Source organism: Bufo bufo, chromosome 4, assembly GCF_905171765.1.
Source record: "Bufo bufo chromosome 4, aBufBuf1.1, whole genome shotgun sequence".
Classification (NCBI taxonomy): Eukaryota; Metazoa; Chordata; class Amphibia; order Anura; family Bufonidae; genus Bufo; species Bufo bufo.
In genome coordinates, this window is record NC_053392.1 from 246828904 (window position 1) to 246850305 (window position 21402).

The window sequence follows — 21402 nt, forward strand, 5'->3', positions numbered from 1 at the left end:
TCTAATTCCCTAAAGCTTGTTGTTATTGATTTCTCTCCCTCACTAGATAAATGTTCATTCGTAGTAAATCTATATGATTCTGCTTTCAATTTTTTACTCTGAATGTGATGCCACAGGTCCATCCTACAGCCAGAAGGAGCTCACAACCAAGTGGGTGTATGTAACGAAAGTAATCAATAGAATGGAGTGGCTCACTGCTGATTGTGGGTGGTGAGGTGCTGCAAACTCAAATTGAGGACACCCAACCTCAATTGATAAAATTAAATAAAAGGCAAATTGGAAGAGCGAGCACTCACACTATGGCATCTACTAATATTTATTGGAAAGAAATAGGATAAAATAGATCTGTCTATTGGCTGAAATAGACTATCACATGAAAACATATAATAGCATAGAATGAAAATGCATAAGATTTGATCAAATCAAAGCTAAAATATAAGCAATAGTAATATACAATAGACCGCAACAATATAAGCAATAGGAATATACAACGGACCGCAACAGATTAGCAGCAGGTAGCAACAAAGTAACTTCTGATGAATGGAAACAATTAATGGTATAATAGTAGCCAGTGGTGTGCGCCACCAATAGAGACTGTATCTATTATGGTGCAATGTGCTATTGAATAAAGATATAAATATAAAGATAAAAATATAAAGTGCCAAGGTGCAAAAATAGTGATGATGTCACTCAGTCCTGGAATCCAAATCAAATGAAAGTGTCTCGATAATAGTAAAGAAATAATGAAAAAAGTTTTTTTCTGTGAAGCTTTGTGTCACTGTGATTTAACCAGTGATAAAATCCACATAAATAAGTGTAAAAACAGCCTCTTCTGCGGCTATAAAAGATTGTCACACTACTTGAATTGTCCCGTTTTATCAACTCATCCACACAGGATGATGCATAAACGCTGCTTGAAGGACTCGTGGTTTTTTTAGACAAGATCCCAATCAGCAGTCCATATCGGACAGTCGAGCTGAATGCGTGGATTATATAGAGTCCTTGAATAGGAGAAAATTCTTACCTCCTTCCACGTTTGGTTCAGGGTAAAGCTTCTGGCTATGTGCCGATAGTACTCTGGAGACGCCAATACGGCCTCGTTGTTCGTGTTGTACACTGCTCTCACCTGGATCTCGCGGTGATACAAGCAGGATTTCCGTCCGGTAAGCCGAATCACTTGGCTCAATTTGATCAGTTAATTATAACCAGAATGTTCCGATTTAGTATATACCAAATGTGGAGTCTAGCATGGCCATGCAAAAACTGGTTGTAGTGGAGGTTTTACCAGAGAGTCCAATGTCCCAGACGCGTTTCGGGATGATTCCACATCCCTTCCTCAGTGGTCATATCCGGCACTCCCCACCTCCTCCCTTTTATATCATTTCAAGATCAAATCCAAAATGTGGTGACAAAATCCAGAGTTCTAAGATTTTTCAATTTTTCACCTCTTGCGGTTCTGATGCGGTTTTGTTGCGGTTTTACCGCCATCAGTGCGTTTTTTCTCTTTTTCAATAGTACACATTGCGATTTCATACTGTATCTAATATGAGCTATATCTCACATTATAATATAGTTTTTATTGCTTTTCTCCATTAATAATGCGTTTTTTCCATTTACAATTGCTACCATTGTGCTCATATACTGAATATAATATAAAAAAATAATAATAAACCACAAATATAGTTTAATTTATCTATCTAAGATGATAAAAATTGGAAGTTAATCACAACTAGCAGCAGAAATTCCTCTAAAAATAGCAGCACAAATTTGTATGAATAAAATAACGATGCCAAAAAATCACAGCCAACATGATAGAATACAATTGCTATATTGACATTGATTTTCTAATAATTCGTATGTTGACATAGATTTTCTAATAATTCTAGAATTTTATTCTTATTGGGCACACAGGGAAGACTACCCGTCTTCTACTGTTTGCCCAAAATCCATAAAAATTTACAAAATCCCCCAGGACGCCCCATAGTTTCTGGAATAGGCTCTATCACTTCAAATCTTTCAAAATATATTGACACTCATCTTCAACCACTGGTGAAGAAATCCAAATCATATGTAAAAGACACCACACATATTATTGGAATTTTGGAAGATTTGAAGGTAGAGCCTGGGTGGATCATGGGCACATTGGACATTCAGTCCCTGTATACGGTGATTGACCATACACAGGGACTTGATGCAATAAAGAAGCAATTGACCAAGGATGCTTCTTTGGAAAATCTCCAGATTAATTTTATATTGGAAGGAATCGAGTACATTTTGCAGCACAATTACTTTTATTTTGAGGAAGATTACTATTTACAGCAGCGGGGCACCGCCATGGGTACCAGGTTCGCCCCCAGCTATGCGAACCTGTTTTTGGCCGAATGGGAGTCATCTGCCATTGACCACAGGCTGGGTGCGGACCTGGTCCTATGGCGGCGTTATATCGACGATGTCATTTTTATTTGGAGAGAGGGAATTCCACAATTGGAAGAATTCTTGATATATCTCAACACCAATGATAGAGGTCTAGTCTTTACTTCAAGTATGAAGAATAAGACTGAGTATTTAGACATATTGATTGAGACACAGGAAGATAAGTACAAATGTAGTACGTTTCAAAAATCCACAGCGACCAACAACTTCATCCCATTTTCTAGTTGTCACCTTCCGAGGTGGCTACTTAATATTCCCACTGGACAATTCCGAAGGATTAAACGTAATTGTACCGAGGAAGAGAAATTTGAGGAGGAAGCTACAAAAATGAAATCTTACTTTGTAGACAAACATTATCCCATAGGACCAATTGATGAAGCTCTAAACACTGTAAGACAGCTAGATAGGAAATCCTTCTTTAAAGAAAAAGAAAAATTACAGGGGAGAGGTGATAATGATCTTTTTGACATCAGATTTATACTCCCTTTTAATGCCAATTACAAAAAAATTCAAAAAATGATAGGACTACACTGGCCATATCTGCTCAGTGACAAAACAATTGGACATCTCCTACCCCATATACCAAAGATTACTTTTACGAAAGCTAGTAATTTGGGTCTAAAAGTAGCACCGTCTGTCCCAAATAAAATTAAAAAAACAAGTACTCTGAGTTCCTTTTTAAATATGAAAGGATTCTATAAATGTGGCAGATGTATAGGTTGTAAATTTAACAACTTATCACGGAAAACTGTAGATGTACGGTCAACTCAAAACAATTATATATGGAATATTGAAGACTGTATCTCATGCAATACATCTGGAGTGATATACTTAATCCAATGTCCATGCAATCGCCAATACATAGGCCGGACTAAACGCACTTTAAAAACTAGGATTAATGAACATATCGCAAATATCAAAAAAGGTTATGATAAACACACTTTATCAAAACATTATAAAGAGGCACACAATAGTAATCCAGTAGACTCAAAATTCATGGGATTAGAGAAAATAGACCAACATTGGAGAGGAGGAGATTTTATTCAGAAAATGTCTAGAGCAGAATCCAGACAGATTTATGAGTTTGGATCCATTCTACCATTTGGATTGAACTCAGACATGGAAATATTCGGGTTTTTGTAGGGCCGGCGTCCCATCCCCGATGGCGGATCCCATATTTGGCCGATATCAGGCACTGGGACCCGCTCTCTGGTTTGGGATTCTGACCCAGCTCGTCTAATTCTAGAATTATTAGAAAATCTATGTCAACATACGAATTATTAGAAAATCAATGTCAATATAGCAATTGTATTCTATCATGTTGGCTGTGATTTTTTGGCATCGTTATTTTATTCATACAAATTTGTGCTGCTATTTTTAGAGGAATTTCTGCTGCTAGTTGTGATTAACTTCCAATTTTTATCATCTTAGATAGATAAATTAAACTATATTTGTGGTTTATTATTATTTTTTTATATTATATTCAGTATATGAGCACAATGGTAGCAATTGTAAATGGAAAAAACGCATTATTAATGGAGAAAAGCAATAAAAACTATATTATAATGTGAGATATAGCTCATATTAGATACAGTATGAAATCGCAATGTGTACTATTGAAAAAGAGAAAAAACGCACTGATGGCGGTAAAACCGCAACAAAACCGCATCAGAACCGCAAGAGGTGAAAAATTGAAAAATCTTAGAACTCTGGATTTTGTCACCACATTTTGGATTTGATCTTGAAATGATATAAAAGGGAGGAGGTGGGGAGTGCCGGATATGACCACTGAGGAAGGGATGTGGAATCATCCCGAAACGCGTCTGGGACATTGGACTCTCTGGTAAAACCTCCACTACAACCAGTTTTTGCATGGCCATGCTAGACTCCACATTTGGTATATACTAAATCGGAACATTCTGGTTATAATTAACTGATCAAATTGAGCCAAGTGATTCGGCTTACCGGACGGAAATCCTGCTTGTATCACCGCGAGATCCAGGTGAGAGCAGTGTACAACACGAACAACGAGGCCGTATTGGCGTCTCCAGAGTACTATCGGCACATAGCCAGAAGCTTTACCCTGAACCAAACGTGGAAGGAGGTAAGAATTTTCTCCTATTCAAGGACTCTATATAATCCACGCATTCAGCTCGACTGTCCGATATGGACTGCTGATTGGGATCTTGTCTAAAAAAACCACGAGTCCTTCAAGCAGCGTTTATGCATCATCCTGTGTGGATGAGTTGATAAAACGGGACAATTCAAGTAGTGTGACAATCTTTTATAGCCGCAGAAGAGGCTGTTTTTACACTTATTTATGTGGATTTTATCACTGGTTAAATCACAGTGACACAAAGCTTCACAGAAAAAAACTTTTTTCATTATTTCTTTACTATTATCGAGACACTTTCATTTGATTTGGATTCCAGGACTGAGTGACATCATCACTATTTTTGCACCTTGGCACTTTATATTTTTATCTTTATATTTATATCTTTATTCAATAGCACATTGCACCATAATAGATACAGTCTCTATTGGTGGCGCACACCACTGGCTACTATTATACCATTAATTGTTTCCATTCATCAGAAGTTACTTTGTTGCTACCTGCTGCTAATCTGTTGCGGTCCGTTGTATATTCCTATTGCTTATATTGTTGCGGTCTATTGTATATTACTATTGCTTATATTTTAGCTTTGATTTGATCAAATCTTATGCATTTTCATTCTATGCTATTATATGTTTTCATGTGATAGTCTATTTCAGCCAATAGACAGATCTATTTTATCCTATTTCTTTCCAATAAATATTAGTAGATGCCATAGTGTGAGTGCTCGCTCTTCCAATTTGCCTTTTACAAATATAAACATATACGTGCAAATAAAAACATGTTGTGAATATGGATCAATATGTTTTTCAGTATGTATATATTTTTTTTTTCATACTAGGTCACGCCTCTGCCCAAAGCATAACTATACACAACCAGTCCCCTTAATGCCCCCGTAGTAATTATTCCCCCTTTGTGCCAGTACATAGTAGTAATGCCCACACTGTGCCCCCTTCACAGTAGCTATGCCCAGAGATGCCCACTTCACAACAGTTATGCCCAGATCTGTGCCCATTTCTCAGTAGTTATGCCCAGGGATGTGCCCCCTTCACAGTAGTTTTGCCCAAATATGTTGCCCCCTCATAGTAGTTATGTCCAGATATGTGCCCCCTCACAGTAGTTATGTCCAGATATGTGCCCCCTCACAGTAGTTATGTCCAGATATGTGCCCCCTCACTGTAGTTATGTCCAGATATGTGCCCCCTCACTGTAGTTATGTCCAGATATGTGCCCCCTCACTGTAGTTATGTCCAGATATGTGCCCCTTCACTGTAGTTATGTCCAGATATGTGCCCCTTCACTGTAGTTATGTCCAGATATGTGCCCCCAGTGTCATAGGTACAGAACTGCTGACAGATTCCCTTTAAAGCAGTTGTCTGGGTTCAGAGCTGACCCCGGACATATCCCCTTCTCCCCCCACTCATCCCCTCTGACATTTCATACTCCGATGCTCTCCCTTGGCCTGCATTGTAAAGAGTAGGGCAAGGGCTGTTTTGTTTCCAGCCCTAGCAGTGTTCCCGGTGACTGATGGGCGGCTTTACAGACTAAGGCAGCGCGAAAGCCCGTTCATTAGTGCCGGTGACGTCACCGGGAACACTGCTAGGCGGAATAGTACCCCTACAGTGCCCTCAATACTAATAAGGCACCCCTAATAGAAATAAGGCCAATTCTTAAGGCACTCCTATGGAACCCTCAGTAGTAATGCCGCCATCACTGCCCACAGTATTGATAATGTTCCCTGCACTGCCCCCTGTAATTATAATACCTCCTGCTGTACCCCCTGGAGTTATAATCTATTCTCTGTAGTGTCCCCATACATTATAATGCCTGTCCTCTCCCTCCAGTCTTCTATATGATACAGTCCCATGTAAATAACCTCTCTTCCTTACAGTCTTCTATAACATACAGTCCCATGTACATAAATCCCCTACTTCAGCCCCTCCAACACAGTCCCATGTAAATAACATCACTCCTTGCCCTCCAGTCCTCTATAATATCCAGTCCCATGTAAATAACACCAGTCATCTCCCCCCAATCTTCTGTATCATACAGTCCCATGTAAGTAACAGCCATAATCTCCCTTCAGCCCTTTTAACATACAGTCCGAGTTAAATAACATATTTTCCTCCCACTAAGCAGGGAGGAGGTATAATGGGGAGAACCACAACTCCCAGCATTTCTCTGGCACTTACATTCATTCATAGTCACATGACTAGGATGTCATCGCAGGTCCTTCAACTATGGAGTATAGGTAGAACCAGCAGCAGATTCACAGTAAGTCCTGATCAGCTACCCCCCGACCTCCACCCCAAGGTGACCAGGTTACTCTGGCAGAGGAAGGGAGGGAAAAAATAATAACATAAAAAACACCTCAGCTAGCGGTGGGAAGGGGCCCCCTCCCTCTCTGGGCCCCTGTGCAGCTGGTTCACCTGTATAGTCAGTAATGTATTGATGGCTGAATGCTTTTGTGTTCTAGACTAGAGCAGGTTGTATTCCTTAACTTTATTAGAAATTCAATGATTCTCCGAGACGGTGAGACCGGGAAGACTATGTGGCAAGGAGCAGAAGATTTATCATTTCCAGGAGTTGAACATGAAGGTAAGTTACATGATGTACTTTTCTCTTCCCATTGTTTTTTATGTTATTAAAGAAACACTCCAGAATAATTTTTCCTATATATCGGAGCATAGTATTAAAGTGTATACCTGTTTTATGGGTTTTCTGTCATCCTGGTCCCTTCTCCCCTCTCTAATATAATTCCTCTAATACAGCCTGCATTTCCCATTATACATTATGTGTGGTATGTGCTTCAGTCATAATAGAGGCTGTGTAGATCATGCCTCATATGTTCACATTTTAAAGGGAATCTGTCACCAGTATAAACAGTATGAAACTAGGCTTCATGCCTGGTTAGACTGTATGAGCTGATCACATCAATACCTGTGGGGAGAGCTGATCAGGAGAGCCAGAAAGACTTCACCAGCTAAATAAACAGTTTCCATCGCAGCCCAAGTACTTTAGTCACGTCCTTACAGGTCAGTACTTCTCTATAACGTCCTCTGTGATCAAGCCTCCACCCACCAGCTCTGGGAAAACTGCAAATGAAAGATATAGACAAATTATAAAGCTGCTAAACAAATTCCAAATACAAGCCATATAATAGCCAGAAATAGTGTTATTTTTCATACACATTGTACTGTTAATTAATGCAAAGTTTGTTGACAGGTGACGCAAGCTTTACGGACATGACACTGCACTTTATATTTTTTTGTCTTTCCATCTGTATCTACCACCCAGCTCCCCAAAACACAACACTCTGCTTACCCTACAGAGGATTAGAGGTCCCTGGCTCCCACAGGCCTCCATGCAGCCTGCTCCTTCCCCAGACTTGGAGCCCTGATTGAGGAACTCAGCCCACATTTACCCAAGCTCCTTAGCTGGCTGCTAATTATCTTACCAGCCTAGCTTCTGCAGACAGTGGGGAAACCCTATTTTCCCAGCCTTTCCTGTTCCCACCCAGGCTCCTCTGGGTGAGATACACCATTTCAATGGCCCTCAGGCAGCTCCACTGCCACAAGTTATTATAAACTGTTATTCTGCGGGTCAGTACACTTACAGTACCAAATTCATATAATTTTTATGTTTTTCTACTTTCGCATTATAAAATCTTTTACTTAAATTTATTCTTTTTGTGCTGCTGAATTCAAAGTCCCATTGACGGAGCAGGTCTTGTTTTTTGCAGGATAAATTGTAGTTTGTATACTTTCAACTTTTTGATCCCTTTTTTTTATTGCTTTTTGGGGAGGTGGAATGAACAAAAAACAGCAGTTTTGCCATTTTAATTGCACTTTGATAGGGAGAGGCGTGACTATTTTTGCACTGCCTTACTCTGTCAAAGTGCAGAGGATGTGGCAGTTGCAGAGAGAGCTGAGCCTCTAGGTGTAATGACAACGACCCCCGTTGCTCCTAGTGGCTCATTTGCATATATTAAAACATCATTTTTCTCAGCAATGCGGGCACATATGAACATGGGACCAACACAGATGCCTTCAGCTGCCAAGTGCACATGTTCCAGGTCAGCCAGTTTTACGGGTACTGACAGATGCCCTTTAAAGGAGAGTAACAGAGAATGTGAGGAGGAAATGTGGTATTAGAGCGGGGTGAGAGTTGGAACCCATGGATCAGGTACTGGTGGTCTATCCTACTGATAGGCCAACAATATTACAGTGCTACAAAAGTATTGTTCTTCTAATAATTCTTGGGATCGATTTCTAAATGACAAACTTGCATATTAGTGAGACATAACTAGTGGTAACGTCATTAATGATTTACTCTCGTGAGACGTTACAAAACTGCAACAAGAATAATTTTCAGCAAAGAAGCGAAAGGTGGTTGTTCAGCTGTGTACAGTTTGAGATAAAGGCTCCCCATGGTGTAAAGCAATAAAAGAGGTCAATACTGTCCTTACAGGTTCTCCTCCTCTCGCTCCGCGCCTTCACAGCACCCTGCAGGTCTCTGCATTCTGGTCCCTCTTGACGCACAGGACATGCCCACTCAGCTAATCATTGGCTGAGGGTGCTCACCTCTACAGTCAGTGATTGGCTGAATGGGCATTTCGTGTTTGTTGAGAGGGCCCAGGAAGTAGAGACCAGTGAAGGATCGTGAAGCAGTGGAATGGGAGTGGCAGGGGGATTAATAAAATGAGCATTTTATTATTTAACACCACAGGGAACCTTTAAATAAACGGCCAGACAAGCCCTTTAAAGACCAAACCGAAGTCCTGCGCAAAACAATGGTTAAGAGCAGCACACAAAAGCAGGTTTACCAGAGCTAGGGTTGTGGAATGCAGCAACTGAGCCAAACGACCCCAGATCCAAGGCGGTCAAGATGAACGTAGTAGAAAAATGTGAGCTACAGCAGCATCTCCATAAACTTCTTTATTCAGACTTCCAAGGTGCGGTACAAAAATTGCAATGTTTCGGCTAGATATAGCCTTTGTCAAGCATAAGCAAACCTAAGTCCTGTCATTAAGATGCATTTTTCATATGTTTATGTATAGTCAGAGTAAATTTGTTATGATTTTTTATATTGTTTAACTTTTTCCTATAGCTCGAGTACCCAAGAAAATCTTAAAATGTAAGTCTGTGTCCAGAGAGATCAACTTTGCATCTGAAGAAGAGATGGAGAATTTTAGACTAGAACAGAAAGTCTACTTTAAAGGGCAGTGTTTAGAAGGTATGGTGGCTGATTTCGGGTTAATACTGTTCACAAACTTAAAAATTAATCTTAAAGAGGACCTTTCACAGTTTTTTTTGTTTTTAACTGAGTACCTTTACATGGGGAGTACCCCCCCTGCTGATGCTGGCAGAATTTTATTTTATTTTTTTAAAGACCGCCCCTCTGTGATTCCCCGATGTTTTGGTGCCCAATATGTTTTGGTGCCCAATATGTTAATGCTGAGCATCGGTACAGGCAGGAGGAGATGGCTGAGTTTCTCAGTGGACGTCTCCTTCTCCAGTCTCAGTTGACCACTGAGACACGGCCATCTCCTCCTTGTACCAATGCTCGGCATCAAGATATTGGGCGCCAAATGTTCGTGGGATCACAGCGGAGCAGACGAAGGGTCTTTCAAAAAAAAAAAAAAAAAAAAGAAACATTCTGCCAGCATCAGCAGAGAGTACTCTGCATGTAAAGGTACTCGGTTAAAAACAAAAAATGTGCACAGGACAAATATATGATTTATCCATGACTGCCTTTTCCATTTTACAAAGGGCCGAATAAAGATAAGAGTTGGAATCTGATTGTTTGCTGTTAACACCTACCAATTTCCTTCTGCATTAGTTTTGACAAATTGTTTTTCTCTTACTTCTGTTAAGTCCTGATCAAAAGTTTAAGACCACTTCAAAAATGGCAAAAAATCATATTTAGCATGGCTGGATCTTAACAAGGTTCCAAGTAGAGCTTCAACATGCAACAAGAAGAAATGGGAGTGAGACAAAACATTTTTTGAGCATTCAATTTAATGAAAACAACGAATAAGCTGTTTTTCAGCTGATCAAAAGTTTAGGACAGAAATCCAACTTCCAAACATGAACTCAGTAATGAGTAGCTCCGCCGTTATTGTTTATCACTTCAAAAATTCGTTTCGGCATGCTTGATGCAAGCGTTTCCATGAAGTGAGTGGGAACATTTCTCCAAGTGGTGAAGACGGCCGCACGAAGGCCATCTACTGTCTGGAACTGTTGTCCATTTTTGTAAACTTCCCTTGCCATCCATCCCCAAAGGTTCTCAATTGGATTTAGATCAGGGAAACACGCAGGATCGGCCAAAAGAGTGATGTTATTCTCCTGGAAGAAGTCCCTTGTCCTGCGGGCATTGTGTACTGTAGCGTTGTCCTGTTGAAAAACCCAGTCGTTACCACACAGACGAGGGCCCTCCGTCATGAGGAATGCTCTCTGCAACATCTCGACATAGCCAGCGGCCGTTTGAGGCCCCTGCACTTCCTGAAGCTCCATTGTTCCACTGAAGGAAAAAGCACCCCAGACCATTATGGCGCCCCCTCCATTGTGGCGCGTAGAAAACATCTCAGGTGGGATCTGCTTGTCATGCCAGTAACGTTGGAAACCATCAGGACCATCAAGGTTAAATTTTATCTTATCAGAGAATAAAACTTTCTTCCACCTTTTGAATGTTCCATGTTTGGTGCTCTCTTGCAAAGTCAAAACGATCTGTTCTGTGGCGTTCAAGGAGACGAGGTCTTTGAAGACGTTTTTTGTTTTTGAAGCCCTTCAGTCTCAGATGCCATCTGATGGTTATGGGGCTGCAGTCAGCACCAGTAAGGGCCTTAATTTGGGTCGAGGATCGTCCAGTGTCTTGACGGACACCCAATTGGATCCTCCGGCAGTGCTGATGAAATTTTTTTGGGTCTTCCACTTGACTTTTTTGTTCCATAACCCTCAGGATCATTTAAGAAATTCCAAATGACTGTCTTACTGCGTCCCACCTCAGCAGCGATGGCGCGCTGTGAGAGACCCTGCTTATGCAGTTCAACAACCCGACCACGTTCAAAAAGGGAGAGTTTTTTTGCCTTTGCCATCACAACGTGTGACTACCTGACAGAAAATGACAATCCACATCTTTGCACAGATTTGGCCTTTTAAAAGCATGTGGTCCTAAAAATTCAGCTGAAAAACAGCCTGTTTCAGTTTAATCGTTATTTTGAATTAATTGAATGCTCAAAAAATGTTTTGTCTCACTCTCCTTTCTTCTTGTTGCATGTTGAAACTCTACTTGGAACCTTGTTAAGATCCAACAATGTAAAATAAGATTTTTTTTGCCATTTTTCAAGTGGTCTTAAACTTTTGATCAGGACTGCATACCATCTAGCTGGTCGCTGGTTGTAATCTAAAATCTCACAGTCACATGTTTGAACGAATTTTGGTGAATCGCTGTTAACCACTTCACATCCGCACATAGGATATAAACGTCCTATGGGTGGATGTTTATCTCTGAATGGACGTTCTAGAACGTCCATTTAGAGATGACAGCTGCACGCTAATCATGCAGCTGTCGAGCAGGGGGCCGCTGTCAGTGACAGCAGGCCTCCCCAGAGAGAAGGAAGGGACAGTTCCCAGGTGTCCTTCCTTCTAAATCGCTGCATACACAGCTCTCACTGAGCGCTGTGTATACAAATCAGAGAAAATCACAGCCTGATGAACGTTTAAAAATAAAAAAACAAAACCTTTATTAAAGTCTGTTTAAAAAGAGGGTGGGGGAGGACCCATATGTCACAGTCTGGGACCATCAGGCAACTAGTCTTCAAAATATATACAGAGAGGGGGAACAAATAACACCTCTGCACATTTAGAAAGACTAGGCTAGAACCCGACTTGCTAGCTGGGAATTGCTATAATATGCAAGCCGGGGTTAGGGACACTGATGTCAGTGTGAATGGATACAGAATGTGTGTATAACCGGTGATCCTGTAGAATATATATACATGGATAAGGTTGTGCCAGCTGGTACATATATCCTGTAATGCTCAATACACTTGATCACGCCGCCTCTGTCAGGTAGAAGTCTCAATGGACTTGGAACCACTGGGTATGGTGCAGAGTTCAGATCAATATATATGTATGGCCGGTGGTCAGTACCTAAGTCACAACCATATATCCGCAGCCAATATTGGCTATGTACAGTCACTCAGAGCCAGTATATTTTAGCTCCATTCACACAACTGTAGCCAGTATATTTTGGCTCATCCATTCATCACATACATGCTCCAGGGCTGACTAAAGGATTGTTTGCATCTAGTGCAGTCCTGCCTAAAGAGCTGTGTCCTAGTACTTTGCAGCAGCTCTACGCGTTTCCACGTGACCTGTAGTTGTCACACATCTTCAGGAGCTTATATTTAATGCTTGTGTCAAGACAGTACAAGCCGCACTGTGGTGTGCTATGGCTATTGGACAATTTAATTGTTCTAAGTGTGTATGTATACAAATCAGGAAGCGCTATGCGCTTCCTGTCCTGACCCAGTGGTCATGTGACCGCCGGGAGAGTGCAAAAGCTGTCGGGTCTTCTACAGACCTCGATCAGCCCTGCTCTGAGGCTGTACAGCGTTGTGGTCTGCTGTACAGCCTCTCTGGGGGCTGTATTTCCCCTTTAACTGGGGCTACTATGTCAGCCCCAGTTACAGGAGAAATCAATGGTGAAAAAAAAATAAAAAATGAATGTAGATGTCCCCCAGAGGTCTTGTATGACCTTATGGGGGATGCAAAGTGTAAAATAAAATATATAAAAAATAATACAATAAAGTGTTTAAAAAATAAAAATAAAAAAAAGGTTTTACTTGTAAAAAAAACTAAGTTCTCCAATTAAGTAATTAAATGTATTTTTTTTAAATAGAAAAAATAAATAAAAAAATAGACATATTTGGTATTGCCGCGTCCGTAACGACCGGATCTGCAAATATATCGCATGATCCACCCCGTCCGATAAACACAATAAAAAAAATATAAAAACTATGTAAAAAAAAAGGAATTTTTGTCACCTTGCTTCACACAAAGTGCAACTCCAAGTGATCAAAAAGGCGTATGTCCCACAAAATGGTACCAATAAAAGTCACCTCATCCCCAAAAAAATGAGCCTCTACATAAGAAAATCGCTCAACAAAAAAAACAAAAAAAAAACTATAGCTCTCAGAACATGGAGACATTAAAACATCTTTTTTTTGTTGTTTCAAAAATGCTATTATTGCGTTAAAGTGAAATAAATCACATGACCTAACCCAGGTGAACACCATAAAAAAATAAAAACAGTGCAAAAAAAAGCAATTTTTTCCCTTCCCCCACGATAGCACTACAGACAGAGGGGATCCTCCCCCAGGGACAGAAAACCTGCAGAAATAAAAGGGAGGAGCCCCTCTCCCACCTCAGTGGTTTCCTGTCCCTGGAGCTGGGAACCTGCAGTTTCCTTTTAGGTGCCACTAGTCTGCAAGTCCCAGAGGTTCTGGAGGGCTAGTTGGCAAACTAACCTGCTGGGGTCTATCGCCCATAGTCTTGGGTTTGGCAGGACCCTAGGTGCCGGTGGAGGTCCGGGGCTTCCACCGGGCACTTGTGGCAGGTACGTGTGCCCTTCTGGTTGGAGGCAGGCCGCGTAGAATGGAGGATAGGAAGCAGCCTCGGTTGGGGTGATGCGTTCCCGTGTGCAGGGACGGAGCAACCTCAGTCCCGGCGTGCAGTGGCTGTCAGCGAGGGACGACTTCAGGAGCTTCCGGTAAGCTGTTGCAGGGATAATGACAGACTTCAGGGGGCGGACAGTCCCCGGAGTCGATTGATGATAACTCGTGCGTTGCATATGATGCACTTCCGGTGGCATGCGTTCCACCACCCAGTTTTCCGTCCGGAGCCGCCGAGGTATATCTGGGTGAAGCGAGTGCGGTCAGAAGTTGCTGGACAGGACACTAGGTGGTCCTATCGGCTGATCCCTACATACTGTGTATGTATATGACGCAGGAAGATTCTGAGTGTCGGGTCCTCCTTGTTTGGTTTAGCTGCTTATACTCGGTATCATTTCAATATGTATGTTTTCCTAATAAAATGAAAGAAGAAAAGAGACCCGACCCGGCGGAAGGAGAAAACCCTGAGCCGGTATTGCATCTCAGAATCTAGAATCATAGGGGTAAGTACCCAGATCTATGCGATAGAAATTGATGGGGTCGTTTATCTCTTTTTTCATAGACAAGACCCAGGAAAGTTTTGACCAAACGTAAAAACAAAGAATGTGCCCTGTGTAGATGCCCCTTGTCTTCCTCCTACACTAAAAGGTTGTGTCAACAGTGCATAGACAAGACAGTGGCAGAAGAATTTCCTTGTTTCCTCAAGAACATAAAATCCCTCATTAGGACGGAAGTGAAATCCTCCTTAAAATCCTGTAAAAAACAGAGAAGACCTGGGGAGGGGGCTTGGTCATCAGAAGCAGACTCCTCAGATAGTAACCAAGAACAGGACATATGTAATTCTGATTACTCCTCATCCTCAGGGGATGATCTGCTGAAGATACAGATAAGTTATTAAAAGCGATCCGTTCTACCTTAGAGTTGGAAGATAACAAGGAAGATAGGTCGGTAGTGGACGCGGTTTTTGAGGGTCTGCAGCAGAAGAAACGAAGATGTTTTCCATTACATAAAAACGTTATGTCCCTCATTAACAAATAGTGGAAAAAAACTGACAAAGTTTTTATTCCCAAAAATTTTAAAAGGAAATATCCCTTTGAGGAGGATGCTACTACTTCTTCTTGGGGCAAGGCGCCTAAGATTGATTTGGCCATCTCTAAAATATCTAAGAGGTCCTCTCTTCCATTTGAGGACTTGGGGTCCTTAAGGGATCCATTGGATAAAAAGATTGACTCCTGCCTTAAGAGTACCTGGGAAGCCTCCTCCTCCACCTTTAGACCTGGTATAGCTTCAACAGTGGCAGCTAGATCCATGGTGGTTTGGCTAGATAGGTTAGAGACACAGATTTGTGAAAAATGTCCCCGAGATCAGATTCTGTCCTCCATTCCTACCTTACAGAAGACAGCTGAATTTTTGGCAGATGCCTCTGTACGTTCTATCGGACTGTCAGCACAGGCCTCCTCTCTTTCTAATTCAGCACGCAGAGCCCTGTGGCTAATGAATTGGAGAGGAGGTGACCTAGTGTCAAAATAATGTTTGTGGCATTCCCTGTCAGGGTGAATTCCTTTTTGGGCCAGATTTGGATTGCTTACTGGAGAAGGCAGACCGGAAGAGAAAATTCCCAGATGTATCCTCAGGATTCACAGTAAATTCCTTTTCAAGGCCCAGGCGTTCCTTTTTAGAAGATGGAACCGGGATAATGAGAGAAACCAGAACGCTAGATCCAGAGGATTTGGAGGCAGGGGTTTCCTTTTTCGGAAACAACTCATCCCAACCTAAAAAAACATCCCAACAGCAACCATGACACCAGAAGCAGGGTGGGAGGAAGAATAAAATACTTCCTTTCTGCTTGGGAAGACGTTGGGGGAGTTTGGGTTCAAAAGTTAATAAAAGACGGTCTGAAGCTAGAATTCCGTTTTACTCCCCCCCCCCCCCCCCCCCCCCCCCATCCCCCTTGCAGTTTCAGAGTCACAGATCCTCAGATCTCAGCTTTAGGCAAATCAGCAATGATAAAAGAGGTATTAAGTTTAGTGGAAAAACGGGTCCTAATTCCAGTGCCAGTAGAGTAAAGGGGAAGAGGATACTATTCTCTTCTCTTTTTGGTAAAAAAAAAACCAGATGGAACCTTTCGCACGATTATAAATCTCAAACATTTAAGCAAACATCTGGTTCAGAGGAAATTCAAGATAGAAAAAATAAAATCTGCAGTTCAGCTGCTCTTTCCAAATTGTCACATGGCAGTGCTCGATTTGAAAGACTCGTATTACCACGTCCCCATTCACCATTCTTGCCAACAGTTCTTCAGAGTGGCTATAAAGATCAGAGGCCAGATTCATCATATCCAGTATCAGGCGCTTCCATTTGGTCTTTCCATGGCACCAAGAATTATCTCAGAAGTGGCATCCTTTATAAGAAAGAAGACATAGGCTGGGTTCACACGGGCGTGACGGATTTGTTCAGGATGCGTCCCGGGTGTACTGCGGCAAACCCGCGCGAGTAGGTACCCAATTGCAGTCAGTTTTGACTGCGATTGCGTTCCGTTGTTTAGCTTTTATCGCACGGGTGCAATGCGTTTTGCACGCGCGTGATAAAAACCTGAATGTGGTACCCAGACCCGAACTTCTTCACTGAAGTTCAGGTTTGGGTTCGATGGTGTGTAGATGTAATTATTTTCCCTTATAACATGGTTATAAGGGAAAATAATAGCATTCTTTAATACAGAATGCTTAGTAGAAGGTCAATTGAGGGTTAAAAAATAAAATAAAAATTAACTCGCCTCCTCCAATTGATCGCGTAGCTGCCGGTCTCCTGTTCTTTCTTCAGGACTTGTCAAAGGACCTGTGGTGACGTCACTGAGATTATCACCTGGTCCAATCACACGGTCCATCACCACGGTGATGGACCATGTGATGTGGCGTCACCACAGGTCCTTTAGCCGGCAGCTCATGATTAAAGAAGTAAGAAGAGATCGGCAACTACGCGGGGAGGAGGTGAGTAAATTCTTTTTTATTTTTTAACCCTCAATTGACCTTCTACTAAGCATTCTGTATTAAAGAATGTTATAAGGGAAAATAATACAGTGAATAGACTGTCATCTTAGCAACCATGCGTGAAAATCGCACCGCATCCGCACTTGCTTGCGGATGCGTGCGATTTTCACTCAGCCCCATTCACTTCTATGGGGCCTGCGTTGCGGGATAAACGCACTATATAGAGCATGCTGCGATTTTTCACGCAACGCATAAGTAATGCGTGAAAATCACCGCTCATGTGCACAGCCCCATAGAAATGAATGGGTCAGGATTCAGTGCGGGTGCAATGCGTTCACCTCACACATTGCACCCGCGCGGAATACTCGCCCGTGTGAACTCAGCCATAATGTTTTTGCCATACCTAGACGATTTCCTCATCATTGCAGACTCTCATTGGAACTGTGTAATTGCAGTTCAGAAAGTATTGGACATCCTGAAACAGTTAGGTTGGATTATAAATCTGGAGAAGTCCCGGCTGCAACCAAGAACGCATCAGTTATTCCTAGGTCTCCTCCTGGATTCCAGATCCCAGAGGGTGTTTCTTACAGAGGAGAAAATTTCAAGGATACAGAGGAAGATTCAGACGTTAAGATCTTCAAATCACCTGTCCATTCGGAAGGTCATGTCGCTGCTGGGGTCAATGACATCTTGTATCCCAGCAGTAGCATTCGCTCAATTCCACGCTCAAGCCCTACAAACAGAGATCCTGTTTGCCTTCAAAGTCCGAGGAAACTCCTTAGAGACAAAAATAAAAATCTCATCAAAAACTCTGAAAAATCTGGAATGGTGGCAGGAGAAGTCAAATCTAGATCAGGGAGTTCCTTGGAATGTCTCCACTCCCGTGGTATTGACTACGGATGCCAGTCCCCTTGGGTGGGGTGCTCACTGTCTAGACCAGGTCTTTCAGGGGACATGGTCTCCAGTTCAGAAGACCTTCTCCTCGAACAGGAAAGAATTGTTGGCAGTCAGACTTGCCCTACAAGAAGCGATCCCCCTAATCCATTCAGACCACATAAGAATATTATCAGACAACCGTGCAACAGTGGCATATATAAATCACCAGGGGGGCACGAGATCCAGATCCCTCATGAGGGAAAGTTCCCTTCTGTTTCAGTTTGTGGAGGGGAAGTTTGGGCAGATCTCTGCTCTCCACATAACAGGGAAAAACAATGTTCAGGCAGATTTCCTGAGTCGCCATCAGCTAAGACAGGGGGAATGGTCTCTGAATCAGGTTATCTTTGGGAAAGTAGTCAGTGCATGGTGTCTTCCGTCCATCGACCGGTTTGCCACCCGAGCAAACAGGAAAGTGAAATGCTTCTGCTTGCTCAACCCAGGGGAATCCCCATTTGGAGTGGATTCTCTCCTCCTGAAATGGGACTTCCCTTTGGGCTATGCATTTCCTCCCCTTCAGTTAATTTCGTCAGTGCTAAAGAAGATCAGGGACGAGCAGGCGAGAATCATACTCCTAGCCCCATTCTGGCCAAAGAGAGCTTGGTTCCCTCTCCTAAGATCTATGTCAATTTCCAACCCGTGGATCCGTCCAGAGATCCCGGACCTTCTCAAACAGGGACCGGTTTGCCATCCAGACGTCAGGAGTTTAAATCTGACGGCCTGGATTTGAAAGGGTGCTATTGATCAACGAGGGGTTTTCCGAGGCGGTAGTGTCCACCTTGCTAAAAAGCAAAAAAGAAGTTACCAGATCCATTTACGCTAGAGTCTGGAGGAAATACCTGGAATTTCTAGGGATTAGTTCAGGGTCTGTCCCTACAGAAACATCTATTCTCCATATTTTGGAGTTTCTACAGAAGGGGTTCTCTGGGGGGTTAGCAAAAAGTACCCTTAAGCTCCAGGTTTCTGCACTTTCAGCCCTTTTCCATAGGAATTTTGCTTCCAACCCGTGGGTAATAAGATTTTTTAAAGCAATAGACAGAATATTGCCAGTAAAATCTCCTAGTTTTGCTCCATGGGATCTGAATTTAGTTTTAAATTCCTTAACCAGTAAACCTTTTAATCCGTTTTCTTCCTGTTCAATAAAACTACTCTCGTTCAAGCTAGGTTCTGTTGGTAGCCCTTACTTCGGCCAGAAGAGTAAGCGAAATACAGGCCATGTCGATTAACCCTCCTTTTATGTCCATCACTGAGGATAGAGTGGTTCTGAGACCAGATCCGGCCTTTTTGACAAAAGTCCCATCCAGAGTTAATAGGCTTCAGGAAATTGCGCTGCCTACCTATTTGCTGACCCTAAGACTCGGAGGAGAGTAGATTACACTGCCTGGATGTCAAAAGATCGCTTTTACAGTATCTTGAAGTAACAAGTGAGTGGAGGAATTCGACTTCCCTCTTTGTCCTCTTTTCAGGAAAGAACAGAGGAAAGGCAGCCTCTAGGAGTTCTTTGGCTAGGTGGATAGATCTGTTATATCTCTTGCCTACACGTTATCTGGTAATCCTCCTCCTATCACAATTTAAGGCACATTCTACTAGATCTGTCTCTACCTCCTGGGCAGAAAGATCTAATGTCTCAATTGAGCAGATTTGCAAAGCTGCCACGTGGTCCTCTCTTTCCACTTTCTATAGACACTATCGTCTTCAACTAATTTCCTCCTCCGATCTCCTGTTTGGTACCAGGGTGTCCCACCCATAAGGAAGGGTGTTCTCTGTAATCTCTCTGTGGTGCTGTCGTGGGGGAAGGGAAAAATGATTATTACTTACCAGTAATCTGATTTTCCAGACCCCACAACAGCACCCTTCCTTATTCCGTCCCTTGGGGTTTTCCTGGTTCTACTTGTGCACTGGGTGTAGCAAAAAAAAAAAAGTATTATAGATGTAGATATTATGCGTGTTGGTTAAACTAACTTGGGTTGGAGTCTCTAATGCTCTGTAAACCACTGAGGTGGGAGAGGGGCTCCTCCCTTTTATTTCTGCAGGTTTCCTGTCCCTGGGGGCGGATCCTCTCTCTCTGTGGTGCTGTCGTGGGGTCTGGAAAATCAGATTACCGGTAAGTAATCATAATTTTTGTCACCTTACATTACAAAAATTGCAACACCAAGCAATCAAAAAGGCATATGCCCCCCAAAATAGTACCATACAGTTACCTCATCCCGCAAAAAATGTGACCTTACCTAAGACAATCGGTCAAAACATAAAAAAGCTATGACAATGGAGACACTAAAATGTTTTTTTTTTTCTTCAAAACTGCTATTATTGTTTTAAAGTGAAACAAAAAAAAAAAAGACATATTAGGTATCGCCGCATCCGTAAAAACCAGCTCTATAAAAATATCACATGAACCAAGCCCTCAGGTGAACACCATAAAAAAAAAAATAACTGTGCCAAAAAAAAAAATTTTTTGTCACCCAACATCACGTTCAAGTGCAACACCAAGCGTTCAAAAAGGCGTATGCCCCCCAAAATAGTAGCAATCGAACAGTCACCTTATCCTACAAAAAATGAGAGCCTAACTAAGACAGTCGGTCAAAAAAAATAAAATAAGCTATGGCTCTCAGACTATGGAGACACTAAAACATACATTTTTTTGTTTCAAAAATGCTATTATTGTGTAAAACTTAAATAAATAAGAAAAAGTATACATATTATGTATTGCCATGTCCGTAACGATCTGCTCTATAAAAATGTCACATGACCTAACCCAGTGGTGGCGAACCTATGGCACTGGTGCCAGAGGCGGCACTCGGAGCCCTCTCTGTGGGCACCCACACCCTGGAAAAAGCCTATGGTACACCAATATGCCTTAGACTATTCCTGACATTCATCAGCACAGGGCGCACTATGAACAGCACAGGCAGCGCACTGAATGTAGGCAGGCTATTATAGCTAAATGATAAAGTACATGGAAGATATACTATTGGACTGTAGTATTCAGGGTAAATTGCCGTTTTGGGATAAATAGGTGGGTTTTGGGTTGCAGTTTGGGCACTCGGTCTCTAAGGCTACTTTCACACTTGCGGCAGAGAGATCCGGCAAGCAGTTCCGTCGCCGGAACTGCCTGCCGGATCAGGCAAAATGTATGCTAACTGATGGCATTAGTAAGACTGATCAGGATCCTGATCAGTCTTAAAAATTCCTGATCAGTCGAAAAAATGCATTGAAATGCCGGATCCGTCTTTCCGGTGTCATCCGGCAAAAACGGATCC

The 21402-nt window shown here is 42.1% G+C and overlaps 1 protein-coding gene across 1 annotated transcript in view; it reads left to right on the forward strand.

Moving 5' to 3' along the window:
• The window catches only part of PDE6D (phosphodiesterase 6D), an 84376-nt gene that overhangs the window by 49987 nt on the left and 12987 nt on the right, over positions 1 to 21402 (forward strand). Inside the window, exons 2-3 of the mRNA XM_040428441.1 lie at positions 7056 to 7144; positions 9656 to 9781. Of these exons, the coding sequence (XP_040284375.1) occupies positions 7056 to 7144; positions 9656 to 9781 (215 nt within the window). The remainder of the gene's footprint in view (positions 1 to 7055; positions 7145 to 9655; positions 9782 to 21402) is intronic.